The sequence below is a fragment of the Pristis pectinata genome, chromosome 33 (genome assembly GCF_009764475.1).
Source record: "Pristis pectinata isolate sPriPec2 chromosome 33, sPriPec2.1.pri, whole genome shotgun sequence".
Classification (NCBI taxonomy): domain Eukaryota; kingdom Metazoa; phylum Chordata; class Chondrichthyes; order Rhinopristiformes; family Pristidae; genus Pristis; species Pristis pectinata.
The window spans coordinates 2,253,386-2,273,707 of record NC_067437.1 but is presented as its reverse complement, the minus strand read 5'-3'; the positions used below and the strand labels follow the sequence as shown (position 1 = coordinate 2,273,707).

At 46.7% G+C, this 20,322-nt stretch overlaps 1 protein-coding gene across 2 annotated transcripts; it reads left to right on the top strand.

Moving 5' to 3' along the window:
- Positions 1–1,038: 1,038 nt before the first annotated feature.
- LOC127585617 (uncharacterized) lies at positions 1,039–20,066 on the top strand. 2 transcript variants are annotated; one of them, XM_052043220.1, is made up of 7 exons: positions 1,039–1,153; positions 4,336–4,505; positions 7,301–7,488; positions 10,551–10,848; positions 14,111–14,343; positions 15,977–16,002; positions 19,178–20,066. In XM_052043220.1, the coding sequence occupies exons 2-7, from the start codon at positions 4,344–4,346 to the stop codon at positions 19,774–19,776; spliced, it is 1,506 nt and encodes a 501-aa protein (XP_051899180.1). In that variant the 5' UTR covers positions 1,039–1,153; positions 4,336–4,343; the 3' UTR covers positions 19,777–20,066. The 2 variants fall into 2 exon arrangements, with proteins under 2 accessions (XP_051899180.1, XP_051899181.1); XM_052043221.1 differs by lacking the exon at positions 1,039–1,153 and adding an exon at positions 1,541–1,633.
- The last annotated feature ends 256 nt before the right edge of the window (positions 20,067–20,322 follow it).

The following is a 20,322-nucleotide window of genomic DNA, read 5'->3' as shown; positions in this document are numbered from 1 at the left end:
GACTCAGCCCCTCTGTGTGCAGTAGCGGAAGGAGCCCATACTGCGGTCCTTCCCCACAGAGCCTTAGCATTGGCTGCACCGAGCTTCAGTGCGTCCCTCAGCATGGACTCCAGCAGCCTGGACTGTGCCAATCGGCAACGTTCCCTCAGGGACATGTCGTGGTGCTGGGAAACCAACAAGTTTCGGGCAGACCAAAGGAGTTGATGACCATCCAGCAGCACTTGATGCCTGTCTCGGTATGTGTCCCCGGGAACAGCCCGTAGATCAGTGAGTCCTCTGTTTTGCAACTGCTGGGAATGAACTGAGACAAGGACCCTTGCGTCCTTCTCCAGACCCTCTTAGAAATCCACAGTCTGCAAAGAGGTGGGTGACCATCTCCTCCCCACCACAGCCCTCCTGAGGGCAGCGTGTGTTGGATGATATATTGTCTGTACAGGAACGGTCTGACTGTGAGATCCCTCTCACCACCAGCCAAGTGAGGTCTTGGTGCTTGTTTGTGAGTTCTGCCAGATAATTTGGACAGTTTGCTCAGGGAAACCACCCCACAGTCTCCATAGAGTCCTTGTCCCTGCAGTGGAGGAACTCAGCGGTTCGAACAGCATCTATGGGGCGGGGGGGGGGGGGGAGGAATTGTCGACGTTTTAGGTCAAAACCCTGCATCGGGACTGAAGATAAAACTTCTTCAAGGTTGGCCTGCCTTGAAGAGACTTTGCAGTGGAGGAGTAAAGTGGAGACACAAGAGACTGCAGATGCTGGAATTTTACCCGAAACGTCAACAATTCCTCTCCCCCCACAGAAGCTGCTCGACCCGCTGAGTTCCTCCAGCAGACCGCGTGTTGCTCCAGATTCCAACATCTGCAATCTCTTGTGTCTCCAATACTCCAGTGCCTGTGAGGAGGCTTAAACGACCACTGCAGGGGGATTCACAGAAAAAAAAGTTCAGCAAAACCCCCAGATATAACATTACTTTGTGACTACCCCTGGTGACATCATCACTTCCCAATGAGCATATCATTAACTATGCAGCAGTGATTTGTTGAACCATTCTGCACCAGATTTTGAAAAACTAGGAAACTGTTTTTAAAAGGCATAGTTGTTCATTGAGCACACATGCAGACACATAGACCCGTGGCAGATTAATGAGACGAAGCAGGTAAGTGCAAGAGGGAGCTGGAGAGAAAGTTATATTTTTAACACACGTATATTAATAATTAGTAAAATTACATAATAATGACACAGGGACCGGCGCTGAAATGATGGGAGGGGTCTGAGCTGTGCTCCTGCTTTAAGGAGGGGGAAAGAGTTTTGCAGGGAGTTGCACCCTTCGGGAGGAGATAAAAGTTCTTGCCTTCAACTTGTTTAATGTTCCAGAGGGAAAGGGGCGCCCGAGTGACGTCACAACCCGATGACGGCAAGGCTTTTGGAATTACGTCACTGTGCGGGTCGGGGATTCCCCGCTGACTTTGAACTTGGGGGAGTTTAACAATAATCGGCGATTCTTCCTGGTCCCGTCCCCCCCCCCCCCCCCCCCCCCCCCCAGCGCCGCCGGGCCGCTGTTGATGGTCCGCTACAGAGCTGCTAGTGGCTGCTACCCAACGCTGCGTGTGCCAGTCCGGGCGGTTCCTCTAAGCGCGTAAGTACCTGGCCAGGGATCCGAGGGAGCTGACCTGTGCTTCTTGTACGTGGGCTCTCGGACTTCCCCGTGGATGTCACTCATGTCCGGCATTGATTGGTGTGAGGTGATGCGTTAATATATGGGTTTGAGGTTTATTTTGTATTGTGTAAGTTATGTAGCATTAAGTTTATGGAGCCATACAGCAGGGAAACAGGCCCTTCGGCCCAACTTGTCCATGCCGTTTGTGTTGCCCAGTGAGCTAAGTCCCATCTGCCCGCGTTTGGCCCATAGCCCTCTAACCCTCTCCTATCCATGGACTTAGCCAGATGGCTTTTAAACGTTGCTAATGTGCCCACCTCAACCATTATTTCTGGCAGCTCGTCCCAAATACGCACCGCTTTGTGTGAAGAAGCTGCCCCTGATGTCCCTTTTAAATCTCTCGCCTCTGATCTTCATCCTATGCCCTCTTGGTTTTTAGCAACCCCCTCCCTGGGAAAAACACTATGTGCTTTCACTCTGTCTATATACCTCTGTCAGGTCACCCCTCAATGGTAATTTTATGTTAACTTTTGTGCTGTGGAGCTGGTGCAGAAAAAGCCAACTTTAAGGGCATTTATACCCTGTCTATGACAACAATAAACTTGAATGGTTGGTGGTCCCTTGAAGACTACAAATTTTAAACCAGGTTCTTCAACCAACTTGAGAGTTTTAATGTCTCCATTTCAATCCTGGGGTGCAGCATCGACCTGTAACCCCCTCTGGATTCCAGTCAGAGAGATGATGATGGGAGGGGGAGTTTTGTTTATCCTCTCTGCTGAAAATTTTGATGATTCTATAATTGCCAATCCTTTGCCAATTAAATGAGCTGACAAGGATTAATGCAGGATTCAAACAACAATGATCAGAGTGAGAAACCTACATTTATATAGTGCCATTCACAGCATCTCTGAAGCCTATGGAACATGAGACTGCAGATGCTGGAATCTGGACCATCAGAGGCTGAGGGGAGACCTGATAGAAGTTTATAAAATTGAGAGGCCGAGATAGGGTGGACAGTCAGAATCTTTTCCCCAGGGTAGGAATGTCAAATACTAGAGGGGGAAAGTTTAAAGGACATGTGCTGGGCAAGTTTTTTTTAAGAGAGTGGTGGGTGCCTGGAATGGGCTGCCAGGGGTGGGGGTGGAGGCAGATATGATAGTGGTGTTTAAGAGGCTTTTAGACAGGCACCTGAACATACAGGGATGTGGATCATGGGCAGGCAGAAGGGATTAGTTTAATTTGGCATCGTCAGCACAGACACTGTGGGCTGAAGGGCCTGTTCCTGTGCTGTACTGTTCTAAAACAAATTGCTGGAGGCCAGAAGAAAAACACAATGATGCCGGAGGAACTCAGCAGGGCCAGGCAGCATCTGTGGGGAAAAGCAGGCGGTCAACGTTTCGGGTCAGGACCCTTCTTCAGGACTGAAGATAGGAAAAGGGGAAGCCCGATTATATAGGACGGGAAAGCAGAGCAGCGAGCGGTGGAGACCCCGCCTTCCCTCTTAGTCCACAGTTAGAATATTGTGTGCCGTTCTGGTTGCCCAGCTATAGGAAGGATGTCATTCAGTTGGAAAGGGTGCAGGAAAGGTTCACGAGGATGTTATTGGGACAGGAGGGCTTGAGTTATAAAGAAAGGCTCATTAGGCTGGACTTTTTCCCTGGAGCGTAGGAGGTTGAGGGGCAACCATATAGAGGTATATAAAATCATGAGGGTATTAGATTAGATAGTAAAAGTCTTTTTCTCAAGGTTGTGAAGTCTAAAACTAAAGGGCATAAAGGTGAGAGGGGAATGATTTAAAAGGGACCTGAGGGGTAATTTTTCCACACAGAGGGAGATGGGTGTGTGGAACGAGCTGCCAGAGGAAGTGGTAGAGGTGGGTACAGTTTCAATGTTCAAAAGGCCTTTAGACAAGTACACGGATAGGAAAGGTTTAGAGGGATGTGGGCCAAATGCAGGCAAATGGGACGAGCTCGGATGGTCGTCTTGGTTGGCATGGACGTGTTGGGCCAAAGGGCCTGCTTCCATGTTGTGTAACTCTGGCTACGGTGGCACACCAGTTTGAAATGGATGTAAGGTAGGGGGCTGCTCTGCCCTCACTTTAACCCCTCCCCAGGAGAAGATACCACTGAGATCGAGGAGGCAAATGACTGTAATTGATTGAAGAATGTCACTTGTGAGTTCGACCCACAGGAGCAGAAGTGACAGGCAGGAGACTCTGTCAGAAGGACACACTAAGGCACAAGTAAAAGATGTTGGAAATCAACGTTAACATTTAACTACAGGTCAGGCAGCTTTGGTAAGTAGGGCCATAGAGTATAGAAATAGGCCCTTGGGCCCAGCTGGTCCATACTGACCATCTAAGCTAGTCCCATTTGGCCCATATCCCTCTAAACCTTTCCTATCCATGTACTTGACCAAATGTCTTTTAAATATTTGTTATTGTGCCTGCCTCACCCACTTCTTCTGGAAGCTCGTTCCATAGTCACAAAAGAGAGAAACACAAAGTTAATGGTTTGGTTCTTGACCTGAGGCCAGAGACCTGAGACATTGTCTCTGTCTCTCTCTCCACAGTTGCTGCCTGACCTGCTGAGTATTTCCAGCACCTGTTATTATTTTATTTCCTGTTGACTTTTGGAGGGAAACATTCAAGCCTTTTCATTCTTGTGTCTCTGTCGGGCCAGGAATCAGAATGGTCTCCCCGGATTCAGAAGCAATGAAACTCTGCAGTCCTCTTGCCAAGCAGAAGATTTGCTCTGAATCCCCAACTCCTGGGTCCCTTCAGCAGCACCTCTTCTATGGCGAATACGACCCCTTCAAGTACGCCCCCATCTTCGAGAGCGATTTCGTGCAGGTAACAAGAAATCAATTAGCGGCCACTGTGGCATCCTTCACCTCTTTTGCTCAAAGAACCTGACAGATGTTGAAGCCACTGTTGGAAACCACACTGAAGTGGTTGGGTAGAAATAGGCCACTCAGCCCAAACACACACATAAACCTCAGAATTAGCCAGCTTCCTCTCGCATACGTCTATGTTTGTGACCTGAGCCATCATTTATTGCCAATTAAATCAAATTAAATACAGTACACAACAGACCACACCAGACAATGACTTTGTTCATTAACTGTATTTCTTTATTGATTGTGATTAGTTCAAACAACTCAAAGATTCACTGTGTAGTACCAGAACAAACTTTATAGAACATAGAACGTTACAGCACAGTACAGGCCCTTTGGCCAACAACGTTGTGCAGACATTTTATCCTGCTCTAAGATCTATCTAACCCTCCTCTCCCCTCCCTTCCCCCATAGCCCCCTATTTTTCTATCATTCATGTGTCTATCTAAGAGTCTCTTAAATGTCCCTAATGTATCTGCCCCCACAACTTCTGCCAGCAGTGTGTTCCACGCACCCACAACCCTCTGTGTTTTTTAAAAAAAAACTTACCCCTGACATCCCCCTTATACCTTCCTCCAATCACCTTAAATTTGTGTCCCCTCGTATTAGCTATTGTCACCCTGGGAAAAGGTCTCTGACTGTCCACTTGATCTATGGCTCTTATCATCTTGTACACCTCTATCAAGTCACCTCTCATCCTCCTTTGCTCCAAAGAGGAAAAACCCTAGTCCACTCAACCTATCCTCATAAGACATGCTCTCCAATCCAGGCAACATCCTGGTAAATCTCCTCTGCACCCTCTCCAAAGCTTCCACATCCTTCCTATAATTAGGTGACCAGAACTGAACACAGTACTCCAAGTGTGGTCTAACCAGAGTTCTATAGAGCTGCAACATCACCTCGCGGCTCTTGAACTCAGTACCTCGACTAATGAAGGCCAACACACCATATGCCTTCTTAACAACCCTATCGACCTGCGCGGCAACCTTGAGGGATCTATGGACATGGACCCCAAGATCCCTCTGTTCCTCCACACTGCTAAAAGTCCTGCCATTAACCTTGTATTCTGCCTTCCAATTCAATCTCCTGAAGTGCATCACTCCACATTTACCTGGGTTGAACTTTATTAACTCTTTGCTTACACAACTCTTTTAGCAGTTTCACAACCTGCAAAGGTTCCCTCCATGGATGCTGCCTGACCCACTGAGTTCCTCCAGCACCTTGTGTGGACAATAAGTAACCCTGCCAATGACATCCATCCTGTGGATTCTTCTCTGATTAATGTCAACATGCTCCTTGTGGCCTTTTTGCTTGCACTTTCTCCAGTACTGCGCCCTTGGTAAGATTGGTCTGATGCATGAACTTGGAATAAGAGCAGACCATTCAGATCTTTGGCCCTTTCGCACCATCCATTCAGAAGGTGGCTGACCACTGCAGTGACTCTGTCTCCCTACCTCAGTCCTCCCAACCTTGATACCCTCATCCAACAAATGTCTATCACTTCTCCATTGACCCTCAGGGTCAATAACCTTTCAGGGGCGGGCGAGTCCCAAAGTTCTTTAATCCTTTGCGTGAAGAAGAATGGTCCTTATAATTTTAACCCTTTGGTCTAGACTCCACCACTGAGGAAAGAATTACTAATTATTTAACTAATCAACTCCTCTCTTTGTCTTAAGTACCTCAGTAAATGTGTTCTTAAACTTACTTACTGACATGAATAATAAACTAACCATCCTGTCCTCGGTTTAACCCTTTCAGTTCTGGTGTCATTTGCAGTAAACCCCTGCTACAAACATGCACCCTGAGGGCAATCTCTGCTTCCTGAGGATAGTTGCCCAGAATTTAACACGGATACTCTGGAAACAATCTAATCAGAGCTTGTATAACACCAACAGAACTTTTACCCTTTTCTATTCCAGTTGGAAGCAAACACTTCAGGAAACTTCGCAATTATGTTTATTCGTCCAATAGTCACTGATTTCTTTAAATCTCTCCATTTCCTGACCTCACCACGAATACTCTGCCTATCAGACCTTTGTCCTCACTAAACATTTGACACTCTCTGTAATCTGCCAGACATTCTTTATTGGCCATGAGGTACGGTATCTCTAAGATCATGGGGGGTGCTATAAGAAAGTGATTTCTGCCTCTTTCTTCCTCTTCCTCTTATTTCACTTCCTTTTCTCTCCTTTTCCTTCTTCCCCCTTCCTGTCCTGTGGACTTCTCTAAGGTCAAGTGTGACCCAAACTGTAGTAAGTATAACCTCTCAGTTTAGATAAACTCTCCGATGTAGTACAGAGGGAGCGCTGCCCTGTTGGAAGTGCCGTCTTTCAAATGAGACATTGAGCAGAGCCCGTGTCCCTGCTTGTAAAGCACCCCAGTGTTATATTTCAAAGGAGAGCACGTGAACTCCCCCTGGATTCCACCCCTGCATTTAATCTTCAATGAACATCACCAAACCAAGTCAGTCCAGATGAACAGTCTTGACCTGAAATATCGACTGTCCATTTCCCTCCACAGACCCACTGAGTTCCTCCAGCATTCTGTGTGTGTTGCTCCCAAATCCAGCAACTGTCTCTTGTCTCCACTAAAGCAAGTTATCTGGCATGATCACATTGCTGTTTGTGGGAGCTTCCTGTGCACAGTGACTGCTGCATTTCCTACACTACAGCAACGACCACACTTCTTGTTCAAAAAGTGCATGGTTTCCAGTTTTGAACGCCAGGATTTGCTGGTCTCCATCTCTCACAGGTGACGAAGAAGGGGGAGGTCCTGAACATTCATAACCAGGTTACCGTGGTGACTGTGGGAGTGACGTCCACAAGCCCAAACTTTTCCCTCCCGAATGTCATGCTACTTGCCCGGCCTATCAACGACTTGAGGGAGATGGAATGCAACTGCCAAGTCTCCACTGATAGATGCCCCATGGAACTCACCAGGTAAGAGAGAGGCCATCTTCTGAGGATCCTCAGAGACCATCAGTGGCCAGGCTAACACAGATTGGGGCAAAAGGTGAGGTAAACTGGGGCACATAGATTTGGTGATATCATTGGAAAATAGGAATGATTGGACACAGAATGGCGGAGTTGGCATAAACTGGCAGTGATTATGGGGCCAGTGGGACATCCTGAAGATTTCCCTGAAAGTGGTGTCACAGGTAGACAGGGTGGTAAAGAAGGCGTTTGGCACACTGGCCTTCATCAGTCAGGGCACTGAGTATAAAAGTTGGGACATTATGTTGCAGTTGTACAAGATGTTGGTGAAGCCACACTTGGAGTTTTGTGTTAAGTTTTGGTCACCCTGCTACAGGAAGGATGCAGAAAAGATTTGCGAGGATGTTGCCAGGACTCGAGGGACTGAGTTATGGAAGGAGGTCAGGCAGGCTGGGACTTTATTCCTTGTAACATAGAAGACTGAGGGGTGATCTTACTGAGGTGTATAAAATCCTGAGGGGCATAGAACAGTCTTTTTCCTAACGTTGGGGAATCAAAAACTAGAGAAGATAGTTCTAAGGTGAGGGGAAAGAGTTCTAAGGTGAGAGGGGAAAGGTTTAATAGGAATTTGGGCAACTTTTTTTTTACACAGAGGGTGGTGGAACGAGTTGCCAGAGGAAGGGGTTGAGGAAGGTACAATAGCAACATTTAAAAGACCTTTGGACAGGTACATGGATAGGAAAGGTTTAGAGGCATATGGGCCAAATGTGGGCAAATGGGACTAGCTTAGATGGGCATCTTGGACAGCATGGTTGAGTTGGGCTGAAGGGCCTGTTTCCGTGCTGCATGACTCCTTGACTCTAAGATTTGAGAGTTGATCTGTTCCTGATGGCACTGTGCAAATCAACCATTTGGTGGCAGTAACGAACTACTACAGGACTTGCATCAAATGTCGAACGGGAAAACACACTAAAGCGAGAAGGGAGGGTGAGGGATGTTACAAGCTGAGTGGAGGGGGATTATTGCTCACATTCGCCATATGTGCCTATTCAGAATGCGGAGGTTAATAAACGGCAGCTTCAGTCCATCCTGTACTCCAGATCCTGTCATCCTGTCGCATCGGTTTATCAGAGCTCTCAGTTCTTGCTGTTGTGTTCCCTCTGTGCCCTCCTCCTTCCTTGTCCAACTGCCTGCGGCCTCAAACAACTCTGAGAACTTCCCACTGCTCAGCCCTCTTTTGTACCTGCCCCCCCCCCAACTTCTGTCACTCCAGCATTCTTGACCCAAGCCATTAGATATTTAAGCCCTGACATTGGTTGTGAACAATAATTGCAGGTTGAAAGCTTGTATTATGTTGAGGATCTTATACGACTAATTGTGCTGCTGTAATAACATTTAAGGTGGAAAGTTCCTCATAGTCTGTCTGTCTCTGTGGAAAGAAGACACAAGAAATATTGTCCTAACCCTGTAGCCTTCTTCTCCCATTCAATAGAGGAAAGTTGTTGGTTTGAGATATTAACTAATAATATTAACAACAGTGTCTGAGACATTGGTCTCTCAGAACACCCCCTAACCCTCTGTCTCTCTCCTTAAAACCTCCCTCTTTGAGCAAGATTTTTGCCAGAATATCCCAATATCTTTATCTTTAGCTTGGCATCAATTTTTGTTCCATAATCCTCGGGGAGGCTTTCTTGTAGGTGCTATGTAAATAGTTGTTGTTGTTCCATAGGAGGCAGGGCCACTGTGACCCATTGACGTCTGGATATGAAATTCCCAACAATATTTCACAGGTGTACTGCAGTACCTTAGCCCTACTTTCAGACCCTTATTATTTTAAGTGTATTCTCATGATCTAACTGACAAGAGAGGACTTATTACTCTTTTCCTGAGGTTTTTCTTAGGGAAGAAATGTCTAACACTAGAGGGCATGAATAGAAGGTGATGGGGGCAAGTCCAAAGGAGATCTGTGTTTTACACGGAGTGGTGGGTGCCTGGATGTGCTGCCAGGGGTGGTGGTGGAGGCAGATACTATAGAGGCATTTAAGAGACTCTTGGATAGGCATGTGGCTGTGCAGAGAAGGCAGGAATATGGACATTGTGTAGCAGATGGGATTGGGCATCATTAGTTTAATTAGTTCAGCACAACATGGTGGGCTGAAGGGCCTATTCCTGTGTTGTACTGTTCTATGCCAGGAACAACTGGGTAATATGCTGAATCTCTTCAGAGTGGATCAGATATTGCTAGGGTTCACAAGACATGCATAGGCCCCATCCAGGTAACGACTCAGTTTTCTTTTACGAGAGGATTTCAGTGAACCAGATTGGATTTTATTCTAAGCTGACAGCTCCATCATCCAGTCTGAGCAGAAAATCCAGACCCAATTCCCAGTGCACGGCTGAGAGACAGCAGCATTGTCAGCGGTGTTGTCTCACCTGCCCCCTCAGCCAGGTACTAAACATCTGGCAGCACAGCTTCAAGATGAGCAGCACAACTCCTTCTATTCTCCTGGCCGATGATTATTCCCCTGTCCAACATCAGTGAAACAGATTATCTGACCAGTACCTTAATGCCATCTGTGGGATCTTGCTCTGTCGGCTCCTGTTCCCTACAAAACAATATTTCATTGGCTTTTAGTGTTTGGGGTTCCCATTAAATACTCATTACAAAAGTAAGGCCTTCTCTCTTGTTTTCTTTCTCACCCCTAATTTCTCTCCCTCCCTCTTCCCCCCCCCCCCTTCACTTGCTTGCTTTCTCATTCCTTCTAACTTTGTCCCTCTCTCTCACTCTCTCTCTCTCTCTCCCCCCACCCCCCCCCCACTGATCTTTCTTTCCAGCTGAATTTTCCTCTTCTCACACTGTCTCTTTTTCTCTCTTCCCTTCCCTCAACCTTTTCGGATTCTCCTTCCTTTCCTCCCCCTGTCTTCCACGTGGATTGTGCTGGTCACAGTGTTGAACTTAAGGCCATCCGTGCTGTAGTGAGCCCTGGTGACCATTGATTTTCTGGTACCCACTTCTGATGTGGGAAGAATTGCTGACCCTGTCTGTTCATTCTCCGTTTCCCCAACAGGCTCTTCCCCTTGAGCTTCGTAAACATTTCCATCCACGATGTCTACAACCGCCGGTTGCGACTGAAGCTCGCCAATGGCCGGGCCTTCTACCTCCAGCTCTACGTTCACCCAGAGTGCGAGAACGAGGTGTTTGAGCGCTGGATGAAGCTGGTCACCCTCCTCCACACCAACCCTGAGGAAGTGTATGGTTACGAAGCTGTGACACCTGAGATAGAGTGCATCCTGGAACAGGCCAGTGTGGAGACCTCAGCCACTGAACTCTCGGAGTGGCAACTGGAACCCCCAGCAATGTCACCGGTAGGTCCTGCCCGTTGGCTCGGTCTGTTATAGAGGGAAATGGGAGGAGCTTCTTTTAAAGCCAGGCCATTACAACATGACTGTAAGATATAGGAGCAGAATTAGCCCGTTCAGCCCATCGAGTCTGCTCTGCCATTTAATCGTGGCTGATTTTTCTATTTCTTTTCTCAACCTCATTCTCCCACCTTCTCCCCGTAACCCTTAACCCCCTCACCAATCACAAACCTATCAACCTCTGCCTTAAATACACCCAATGACTTGGCCTCCACAGCCCTCCGTGGCAATGAATTCTACAGATTCACCACCCTCTGGCTGAAGAAATTCCTCCTCATCTCAGTTCTAAAGGGACGTCCCTTTATCCTGAGGCCGTGCCCTCAGAACCCAGACTCTCCCACTGATGGAAACATCCTCTGCATGTCCACTCCGTCCAGGCCAATATCTGGTAGGTTTCAATGAGATTCCCCCATCATCCTTCTGAACTCCATCGAGTACAGGCCCAGAGACATTACTGTCCATTAAGCTGAATCATCTTCTTGACCTTCTCCCCTTGCTCCCTCACCCAACTCTTTGCAAGGTACAGTATCTCCTCCTCCAGGAGGGATTCATTAGGCCCACCTCCCCTCCCCTACTCAATTCCACCTTACTTCTGTTCTCTTCTCTATTGGAGCACGACAACTTCATTCTAACCAACCCTACTCAAAACAGCTCAGCTCAATCCAACAACTGCTCCCTCCCCTATCACCAAGATCAAACCCCTCCTCGACTCCACCCTTTGTCCCAACCCAGCACTGAAAGACCACTGTACCATTAGAGTTTTTCATATGAGATGTTAAACCAAGGTCCTTTCAACTCTCTCAGAAGGACTTTGAGGTTACCACAATATTGTTTTAGAACTGAGCAGGGGTACAGTCTCCCTTGCATCCTGACCAATATTTACCCCTGAACCAATCCCTCAGCAAAAAAGATGTCATCTGATCACTATCATATTGGTGCTGGTGGGAGCTTGCTGTGCATAATCTGGCTGCCCTGTTTCCTAACTATTAACTGTGAACAAGGTTCCAAAGATGCTTGTTGGCCAAATGCCTGAGAGAGAGTGAAAGGCACAAATTGAATACATGGTTTTATTTAATCCATCAAAACCCCTCATTATTTTGACTCCCAAATCGACCCAGTATCCGTATAATGTAGGAAACTTGGCAGACAATTTGTACAGAGCTCCCACTTGACTCAATATGATGATGTTTTTAGCAAAACTTATAGAAGGTCAAAAAATTACGAAGGTCACGTGGGATAAATGTTTTTAAAACAGTGCTTTCTCCAAACTAAGGAGAATGCCAATTTCTTAAATCTCTCCACATAACTCCATGGGCTCTGTCTACACTCCCCACTGCCTTTGGAAAGCAGCCAACATAATCAAAGACCCCTCCCACCCTGGACATTCTCTCTTCTTCCCTCCCCCCCCCCCCCCCCCACCCCCCCCCCCACCCCACAATCAGGCTGAAGATAGAAAAGCTTGAAAACACGTACCATCAGATTCAAGGACAACTTCTACCCCAATGTTATCAGACTCTTGAATGCACCTCTTGTATGATAAAGATGGACTCTTGACCTCGTCATGGCCTTGCACCTTATTGTCTGTCTGCACTGCACTTTCTCTGTAACTGCAATACGATATTCTGCATTCTGTTATTGCTTTTCGCTTTGTACTACCTCGATACACTGATGTGATGAAATGATCTGTATGGATCTGTTTTTCACTGTGCCACGGTACATGTGACAATAATAAACCAATTACCAATTCCTGAGGTCTCTCCCTGAGAACCTACTCTGAACCATTCTTCACACCCAAGTTTATTTCTTGTTTGGATCATTGCCTTTTGAAAAATTGGGACAATTTATTGGGGTGGAGTGAGAGTGGGAAAAGTGGAGGGGGCAGAGGGGAGGGGTGAGGGGTTGGAGCAGTACAAACTAGAGGGTAGTGCAAGCAGTTGGGAATTGGTAATTGGTTTATTATTGTCACATGTACCGAGATACAGAGAAAAGCTTTTGTTTGCGAGCCATCCAGACAGATCATTCCAGATGTAAGTACATCGAGGTTGTACAGAACGAAAACAAAATGCAGAATATAGTGTCAGAGTAACAAAGTGCAGTGCAGGGAGACAAAGTGCAAGGGCCACAAGGAGTTGTGTGTGGGGTTGACGGGATTGGAGTAGGGTAGGGGACTGGGTAGAGATAATGAAAGAGCAGAGGGAAAGAGTTGAGTGGACCTAATGAATTCTCTCGTAGTGGAAGGGTTCATTGACCTGAAACACTGACTCTATTTCTCTCTCAACAGATGCTGACTGACCAGCTGACTCTTTCCAGCATTTTTTTTTAGTTTTTGCCAAGATTTGAGTGAGGGAGCAGAAGAAAGATGTTGGGATTTTCAAAGCTGAGAGACAGATTTCTGGACAGAAGTGTCCAGGGCTATAGGGAACTGGGAGGAGGCCCTGATTGGATCAGCCACGATCTTAATGTAGGGGTTCACTGGCCCACTCACAGAACAGCACAGGAATGTTGTGCTGAACTAATTAAGCTAATTATGTTCTAATTGTGTTCTTGTAAAAATGGTGTACAATTTATGTTTAATTTATGGTTTTTTTGTGAATGCTGCTTATCTGATGCTCTGTGCCTGCGATGCTGCTGCAGGTAAGTTTTTCATTGCACCTGTGCGCACATGGACTTGTGCATGTGATAATAAACTCATCTTTGACTTTAATGGCACCTAGTTAAACTAATCCCTTCTGCCTACACAATGTCCATCTTCCTCCATTCTCGGCACATTCTTAAGCACCTCTATCAAATCTGCCTCCACCACCACTCCTGGCAGCATATTCCAGGCACCTAGCACTCTCTGTGCGTAAAGAAAAAAACTTTCCCTGCACATCTCCCTTAAACCTTCCCCCATCTCACCTTGCATGCATGCCCTCTAGTATTAGTCATTTCGACCCTGGGGGGAAAAAGATACCGGCTCTCTACTCTATCTATGCCTCTCATAATCTTAGAAACTTCTATCAGGTCTCCCCTCAGCCTCTGCTGCTCCAGAGAAACAACCCAAGTTTGTCCAACCTCTCCTTATAGCTCATAACCTCCAATCCAGGCAGAGAACCTCTTCTGCACCCTCTCCAGAGCCTCCACACCCTCCCTGTAATGGGGCGACCAGAACTGACTCCTGCTCCTACCTCACGGTAATTTTTCCCTTCTGCCGCCCCCTGTGCACCAGGGCATGAGGGAGTACTACGAGGCCAGCCACGCGAGCAGCAAGAGGAGTGACAAGAGCAAGAAAAGCAAGAGCGACAAAAGCAAGAAGAGTGAGAAGCCCGAGGACTGCAGCGAGAGGACCCAGAGCAAGAAGAGCAGGAAGAGTGGCTCCAGCAAAATGGGAGAGAGCGAGGGAGAGACGGGGAGCATTCCCGACTTCTCCCAGGAGCAAGAGCCCTGGCCTCCGGTCGAACCGTAGGTATTCCCTTCCCGTGTGCTGTAGGTCTGGGGGTTTGGCTGTCTGGCCAGGCAGGGTAATGGGTCAAGGGTGGTGGGCTTGAGTCCCACTCCAGAGACTCTGTCCAATGGTTCTGTGGTGTCGAGGGGGTGAAGGAGGTGCCCATATGAGAGGTGGAACTGAACTAAGCTCCAGTCTGTTCTCTCGGAGGGAATGAAAAGATCCCTAGTGTTATGGAATGGAATGGAATGGAACAGGGCTACAGTCTGTCTGATGTCCTGACCAATGATTATTCCACAACCAATCCACCCAAACCAATTTGGGCAGCACAGTGGCACAGCTGGTAGAGCTGCTGCCTCACAGCTCCAGTGACCTGGGTTCAATCCTGTCCTCCGGCACTGTCAGTGTGGAGTTTACACCTTCTCCCTGTGACCACGTGGGTTTCCCCCAGGTGCTCTGGTTTCCTCCCACATCCAAAAGACGTGCAGGTTGGTAGGTTCATTGACCACTGTAAATTGCCCCTAGCATGGGTGGGAAGTAGAATCTGGGGGGAGTTGATGAGAATGTGGGATTAGTGTAAGATTGGTATAAATGGGTGTGGACTTGATGGGCCGAATGGCCTGTTTCCCCCCTCTCTATCATTCTAAGAGTTGTGGAGGTTATTGCAGAAACCCCTAGAATAGTTAACCCTCAATTAATATTGCTAAAATCAAGTTATCTGGTCATTATTGCTGTAAACATGGACTTTACTGCATAAAATTGGTTGTTTTTCCTACATTACAGCACGGCAGAAATACTTCAGTGGTTGTAAACGGCACTATGCAAATGCAGTTATTTAGGAAAGAGAAAATGAGTTAACATTTCAGGTACATGAAACATCAATCTGAAAGGTTAACTCTCTTTCTTCATAGATGCTGCCTGACCTGCTGAGTGTTTCCAGCATTTTCTGTTTTTATTCAGATTTCAAGCATCTGCAGAATTTTTTTCTTGTTAATGTAAATGCAGTTTCATTTGAAAGAGCAAAGGTGGGTAAAAGGGAGAGGGGCTTGGAATGGTGGTAAATGTTGGGGTGATTGTGACTAGGGGCAGTGGGGGTAGGGTGGTGGAAACAATGATGATGTTGTACGGGTTCAGGGGGCTGAGGCAGGGCTGGGGGAACCATGGGAGAGATGCTGGCTGATGTGTCCAGGACCAGAGGCAACATATTGTAGAGAATTGGTAAAAGAACCAGCAGGGAGAAATTAATCCACAGGGAAGGGTTGTGGTGATCTGCAGCGTGCTGTCTGGAAGGGCAGTGGAAGTTGGTTGGAGAGGGGATTGGAAACATAAATGGATAAGAACTGAAGGGGTGTAGAGGAAGGGTGGTGGTAGAGAGGGCAGGAACCAACCAGAAAGCTCTTGAAAGAGTTTCCATGGGTGTGAAGAGCTGAAGAGCTTCCTCCTGCACCATAAGTACCTCAGACTGGCAATGGCATCCACTGCTCCTCAACAGGCCATTGAACCAATCAGGTTATCAACAGATGGTCACCAGACTTTTGGCTCCCTACTTTACGCTTGTTCTTGATGGTTACAGATTGATAGGAATCATTGTGTGTGCACAGTTGTCACGATGCAGATTTGCCTTAACCGCCATTATGCTTTACCCAACAGGCCACAGAAAAAGAAGAAGACTCGAGGTATGGCATTTGATTGACACCGAGGTCAAGTTGTTTGGGTAAAGTAAGAATGGCTGAGGGGTCAGTAGATCTGTCAGAGTCAATGCTGATGATTTAATATCTAAAGACGTTGCTAGCCATAGGGTTCAGTGTGAACATCTGGGGACCCATCCCATTTCTAGCTAAACTTGACCACTCTCTCTTCTCTGCTTTCTCCTGAATCTAAAGACTTGTTTTATCTCCAGTTAGAGATGGAAGGTCATCCACCTGAAATGATGATAATTCTGTCTCCTTCTCCACAGGTGCAGCCTGACCTGCTGAGTATTCCCAGCATTTTCTGGCACTTGAGAGAACTTGGGCCCAAACAAACTCTCTCCTCACCCTTCACTTGTCTTGTTTCCTTGCACAGTTAACAGGCATTGAACCAAGTGCAAATGACACAACAACAGTGGAATCTTAGTCGTATAATGCAGGGGAGGGTGCAGTAGGGGACAGGTTGGTAAAAGGTCTTGTACTCTGGCCTCAGAATCCAAATCAGGTTTATTATCACTGACTTACATGATGTGAAATCATATCTAAACATAAATAGTACATTTCCAAAGGAAAGTTTTTCACCCCATCACTGGAGAGGATTTAAATGTAGCTGACAGGGATCTTGTTAATGGATTATCCCCTTCACCCCATCCACTGAATATAATTTTAAAACGGTCTAAAGATCCATCAGAAATAATTGAGCATACTGTAGAAGAAAAGGAGGCCATTCAGCCCTTGGACCTGTTCTACCATTCAGTGGGATAATGGCCAATCTGAGACCTAACACATCTCTGCTTCACCCTGTTCTCAGATTCACATGGACCATTTCTGACACTTCTCTCCCTTTTCTACATCTGTCTCCATCTCGGGAGACAAGCTATCCACTGATATTTACTATAAACCCACTTGACTCCCACAGCTACCGACACCACCCCTCTTCCCACCCTGTCTACGATGCCATCCCTTTCTGGAGAAACAAAGGACTGCAGATGCTGGAATCTAGATGAAAAATACGATGATGCTGGAGGAACTCAGCAGGCCAGGCAGCATCAGTGGAGAAAAGCTGGCGGTCAACGTGTCGGGTCAGGACCATTCTTCAGAACTAGAAAAGGGTCTGGAAGAAGAGTCCTGACCCGACACATTGACCACCGGCTTTTCTCCACGGATGCTGCCTGGCCTGCTGAGTTCCTCCAGCATCATCGCGTTTGCCATCCCTTTCTCTCAGTTTCTCCACCTCTGCTACGTCAGCTCTCAAGATGAGGCTTTCCATTCCAGGACATCTGAAACGTCCTCCTTTTTCAGGAAGCATGGCTTTTCCTCCGCTGTGGTTGAGGGAACTCACTTTCATATCTCCTGTTTCTCACACCTCTGTTCTCACCCCACCTCCCTCCTGACAGAGCAGAGATAGAGTTCCCCTAGCCCTCACTTTACACCCTTGGAGTTTCTGCATCCAGTACATCATCCTGTGCCGTACTGCTCCATGTATTCCTGCTTTATCTCTGTGTCTTCACACATTTGGTTAACAAGATCCATCAGTCTCTGACTTAAAGTTAACAATTGGCTCAGCATTAATTGTTATTTTCAGTGCATTCCAAATCTTTATTCCCCTCTGTGTGGAGAGGTGTTTCCTAATTTGACTGCTGGAAGGCTTAATTTGCTCTAATTGTTAGTCCCAGTCCCTGGTCCCAGTCTCAAGTAGTTTCTGCCACTCTGTCAGTTTCCCTTGAGAAACTTTAATCAAGTTGTCCTTCAAATTTCCACTCTATGTTACAACATGCACACGCCTCCTGTCTGGTTTAACCTGGGCTTTGTACATCTCTGGCATAACTTCTGTCCCCTTGCACTGTAGCCCCCTGGATACAAAGGCTGGCATTCCATGAGTCTCTTTGATTATTTTCTACATCACAGAGGATGTGGTAGCATTGTGGGTGAGGTCTGAACCACTAAACCAAAGTTTGGATCTCACCTTGGCAGGTAGGTAACTTCAATTCCAGTTATTGAATGAATCGAGTTAGAAAGCTTGCGTGAGGAATGGTAACATTGACATAAAGATCCATCTGTTCCTTTCAGGCCATCCTTACTCAATCTGGCTTATATGTGACCCCTGACCCACTAATGTGGTTGGTTATTTCCCCAGCTCTGGGGTAATTAGGGATGGACAATAAATGCAGACATTTCCCAGCATGTTAGAACATAGCACAGTCCAGCACCGGACAGGCCATTCAGCCCATGATGTTGTGCTGATCTTGATGCCAATTTATACTAAATATCCTCCTGTGTACCATCCACATCCCTCTATTCTCTTCATATTCATGTGTCTGTCTAAATGCCTCTTAAACTCCACCAAACTGCCTGCTTCCACTGCTACCCCTGGTAACCCATTCCAGGCACCTACCACTGTGTGTGTGTGTGTGTGTGTGTGTGTGTGTGGATATATAAAAAAAAACAACAACAACTTGCCCCTCACATCACCTTTAAACTCCACCCCCACCCCCTTTAAAAGCATGTCCTCTGGTGTTTGACATTTGTACCCTAGGGAACAGATTCTGACTGTCTACACTATTTATGCCTCTCATAATTTTAAAAACCTCTATCAGGCTCTGATAGGCCCCTAGCCTTCAATGTTTCAGGGAGAACAACTCAAGTTTTTCCAACCTTTCCTTATAGCTCCTACCCTCTAATCCGGGCAGCATCCTGGTGAACCTCTTCTGCACCCTCTCTACAGTCTCCACATCCTTCCCGTAATGGGGCAACCAGAAGTGCACACAATACTCCAAGTGTGGCCTGACTAAAGTTTTATACAGCTGCAGCATGACTTCCTTACTCTTGTACTCAACACCCTGACCAATGAAGGCATGTTATCATGTGAAGCTATATACATGTCTATAAATATATACATATATATAAATATATATATATAATATATACATATATATAAACATCCATGATAGTTACTTGATCTAGGGATGCAAACCCCAAGTGTCTTTGGAAGAGTGCTGCTCCCAGCTTTGGAAAAGTCCTCTATTTAGGTCCAATCTGGTGTTGAAATCAGTTACACCCATTCCTACCTTGTTGCTGTCCAGATAGCCAACCACTTTGTGCCATCTATAAAGGTCTTCGAATTCTTCTCTGCTTGAACAAACTTCTTTCCTTTTCTTTGCAGGGCCAATAGGCTTCAACTTCTTCAAAGGAGATAAGGGTTCCAAAGAGAAGTCTCCTGAGGAAGGCCAGAAGCTGGGGCCAGTGTCACCTCCTACCCCAGACTATGAGGAGAAACCAAAGACGGAGCGGGAGGAGAAAGGTGACAGGAAGAGAGCGGACGAAGGAACAGGCAGGCAGAAGGAGAAATCAAAGACGGACAAAGGGGAGAAAGAGAGGAAGAGGCAGAAGGATAAAGAAGAGAAGGAGAGGGAGAAAATAGAGAAACAGAAGGAAAGGGAGCGGCAGTTGAAGGAGAAACAGGAGAAGAGGCAGCGAGAGAGGGATAATAGGAAACAGAAAGGGAAGGACAAGGGGACGGATAAGGAGAGGAGGCAGCAGGAAAAGGAGGAGAGGCAGCGGGAAAAGGAGGCCAAGCAGAGGGAGAAGGAAGAGAAGAAACAGCGAGAGCAGGAAGACAGGAAGCAGAGAGGGATGGAGGACAAGAAGGGCAAGGAGAAGAGGTCTCGGGAAAAGGAAGACAAAAAGAAACAAGCGAAGGCCAAAGGGGAGAAAGACGTGAACGAGTCAATGCGGGAGGTGAAGGGTGCGAAAGCAGTTTGAGAAAGGACATGTTTAACTATTGGTACAAGGAAGGTGCATTGGATGCAGAAACCTAGCAGAGAAGGCAAATGTTTAAACGTATCAAAACAGATCTAAAGCATCCCCGTGAGCTGGGAATAAAATGCTTCCTTGCAATTTATTTTGGTTTGACAAAGCCAAACTTCACTACCCATGTGTTTCCCTTCGTGTCCTAAGGTCAATGTTTACCCGTCCTGCGGGTACCTCTGTCTTTTAATTGACTGTGTTCGGAGTGTGTCAGCAGCTATCTTCATTGAACTCTCCCAACATTATTTTTCTCTCTTGTGGTCACATTGTTCTGTGATCTTACTTCCTGTTTTGGGAGCATTTGGCTGAAAACTTTGGATTAAAGTTTTTAAATATCTTTCCGATCTCACTGTTATTTCTTCACCATGATTGAATTAATCGGCTCTGCTCAGCAAGAGACTAAAAACTTAAAATAATTTTGGGTCCCTAAATTGCCAACTTTGCAATTTTAAAGCAGTTCAAACTATAACAGAGTCGGCACAGAAGCAAGTCCTTTTGCCT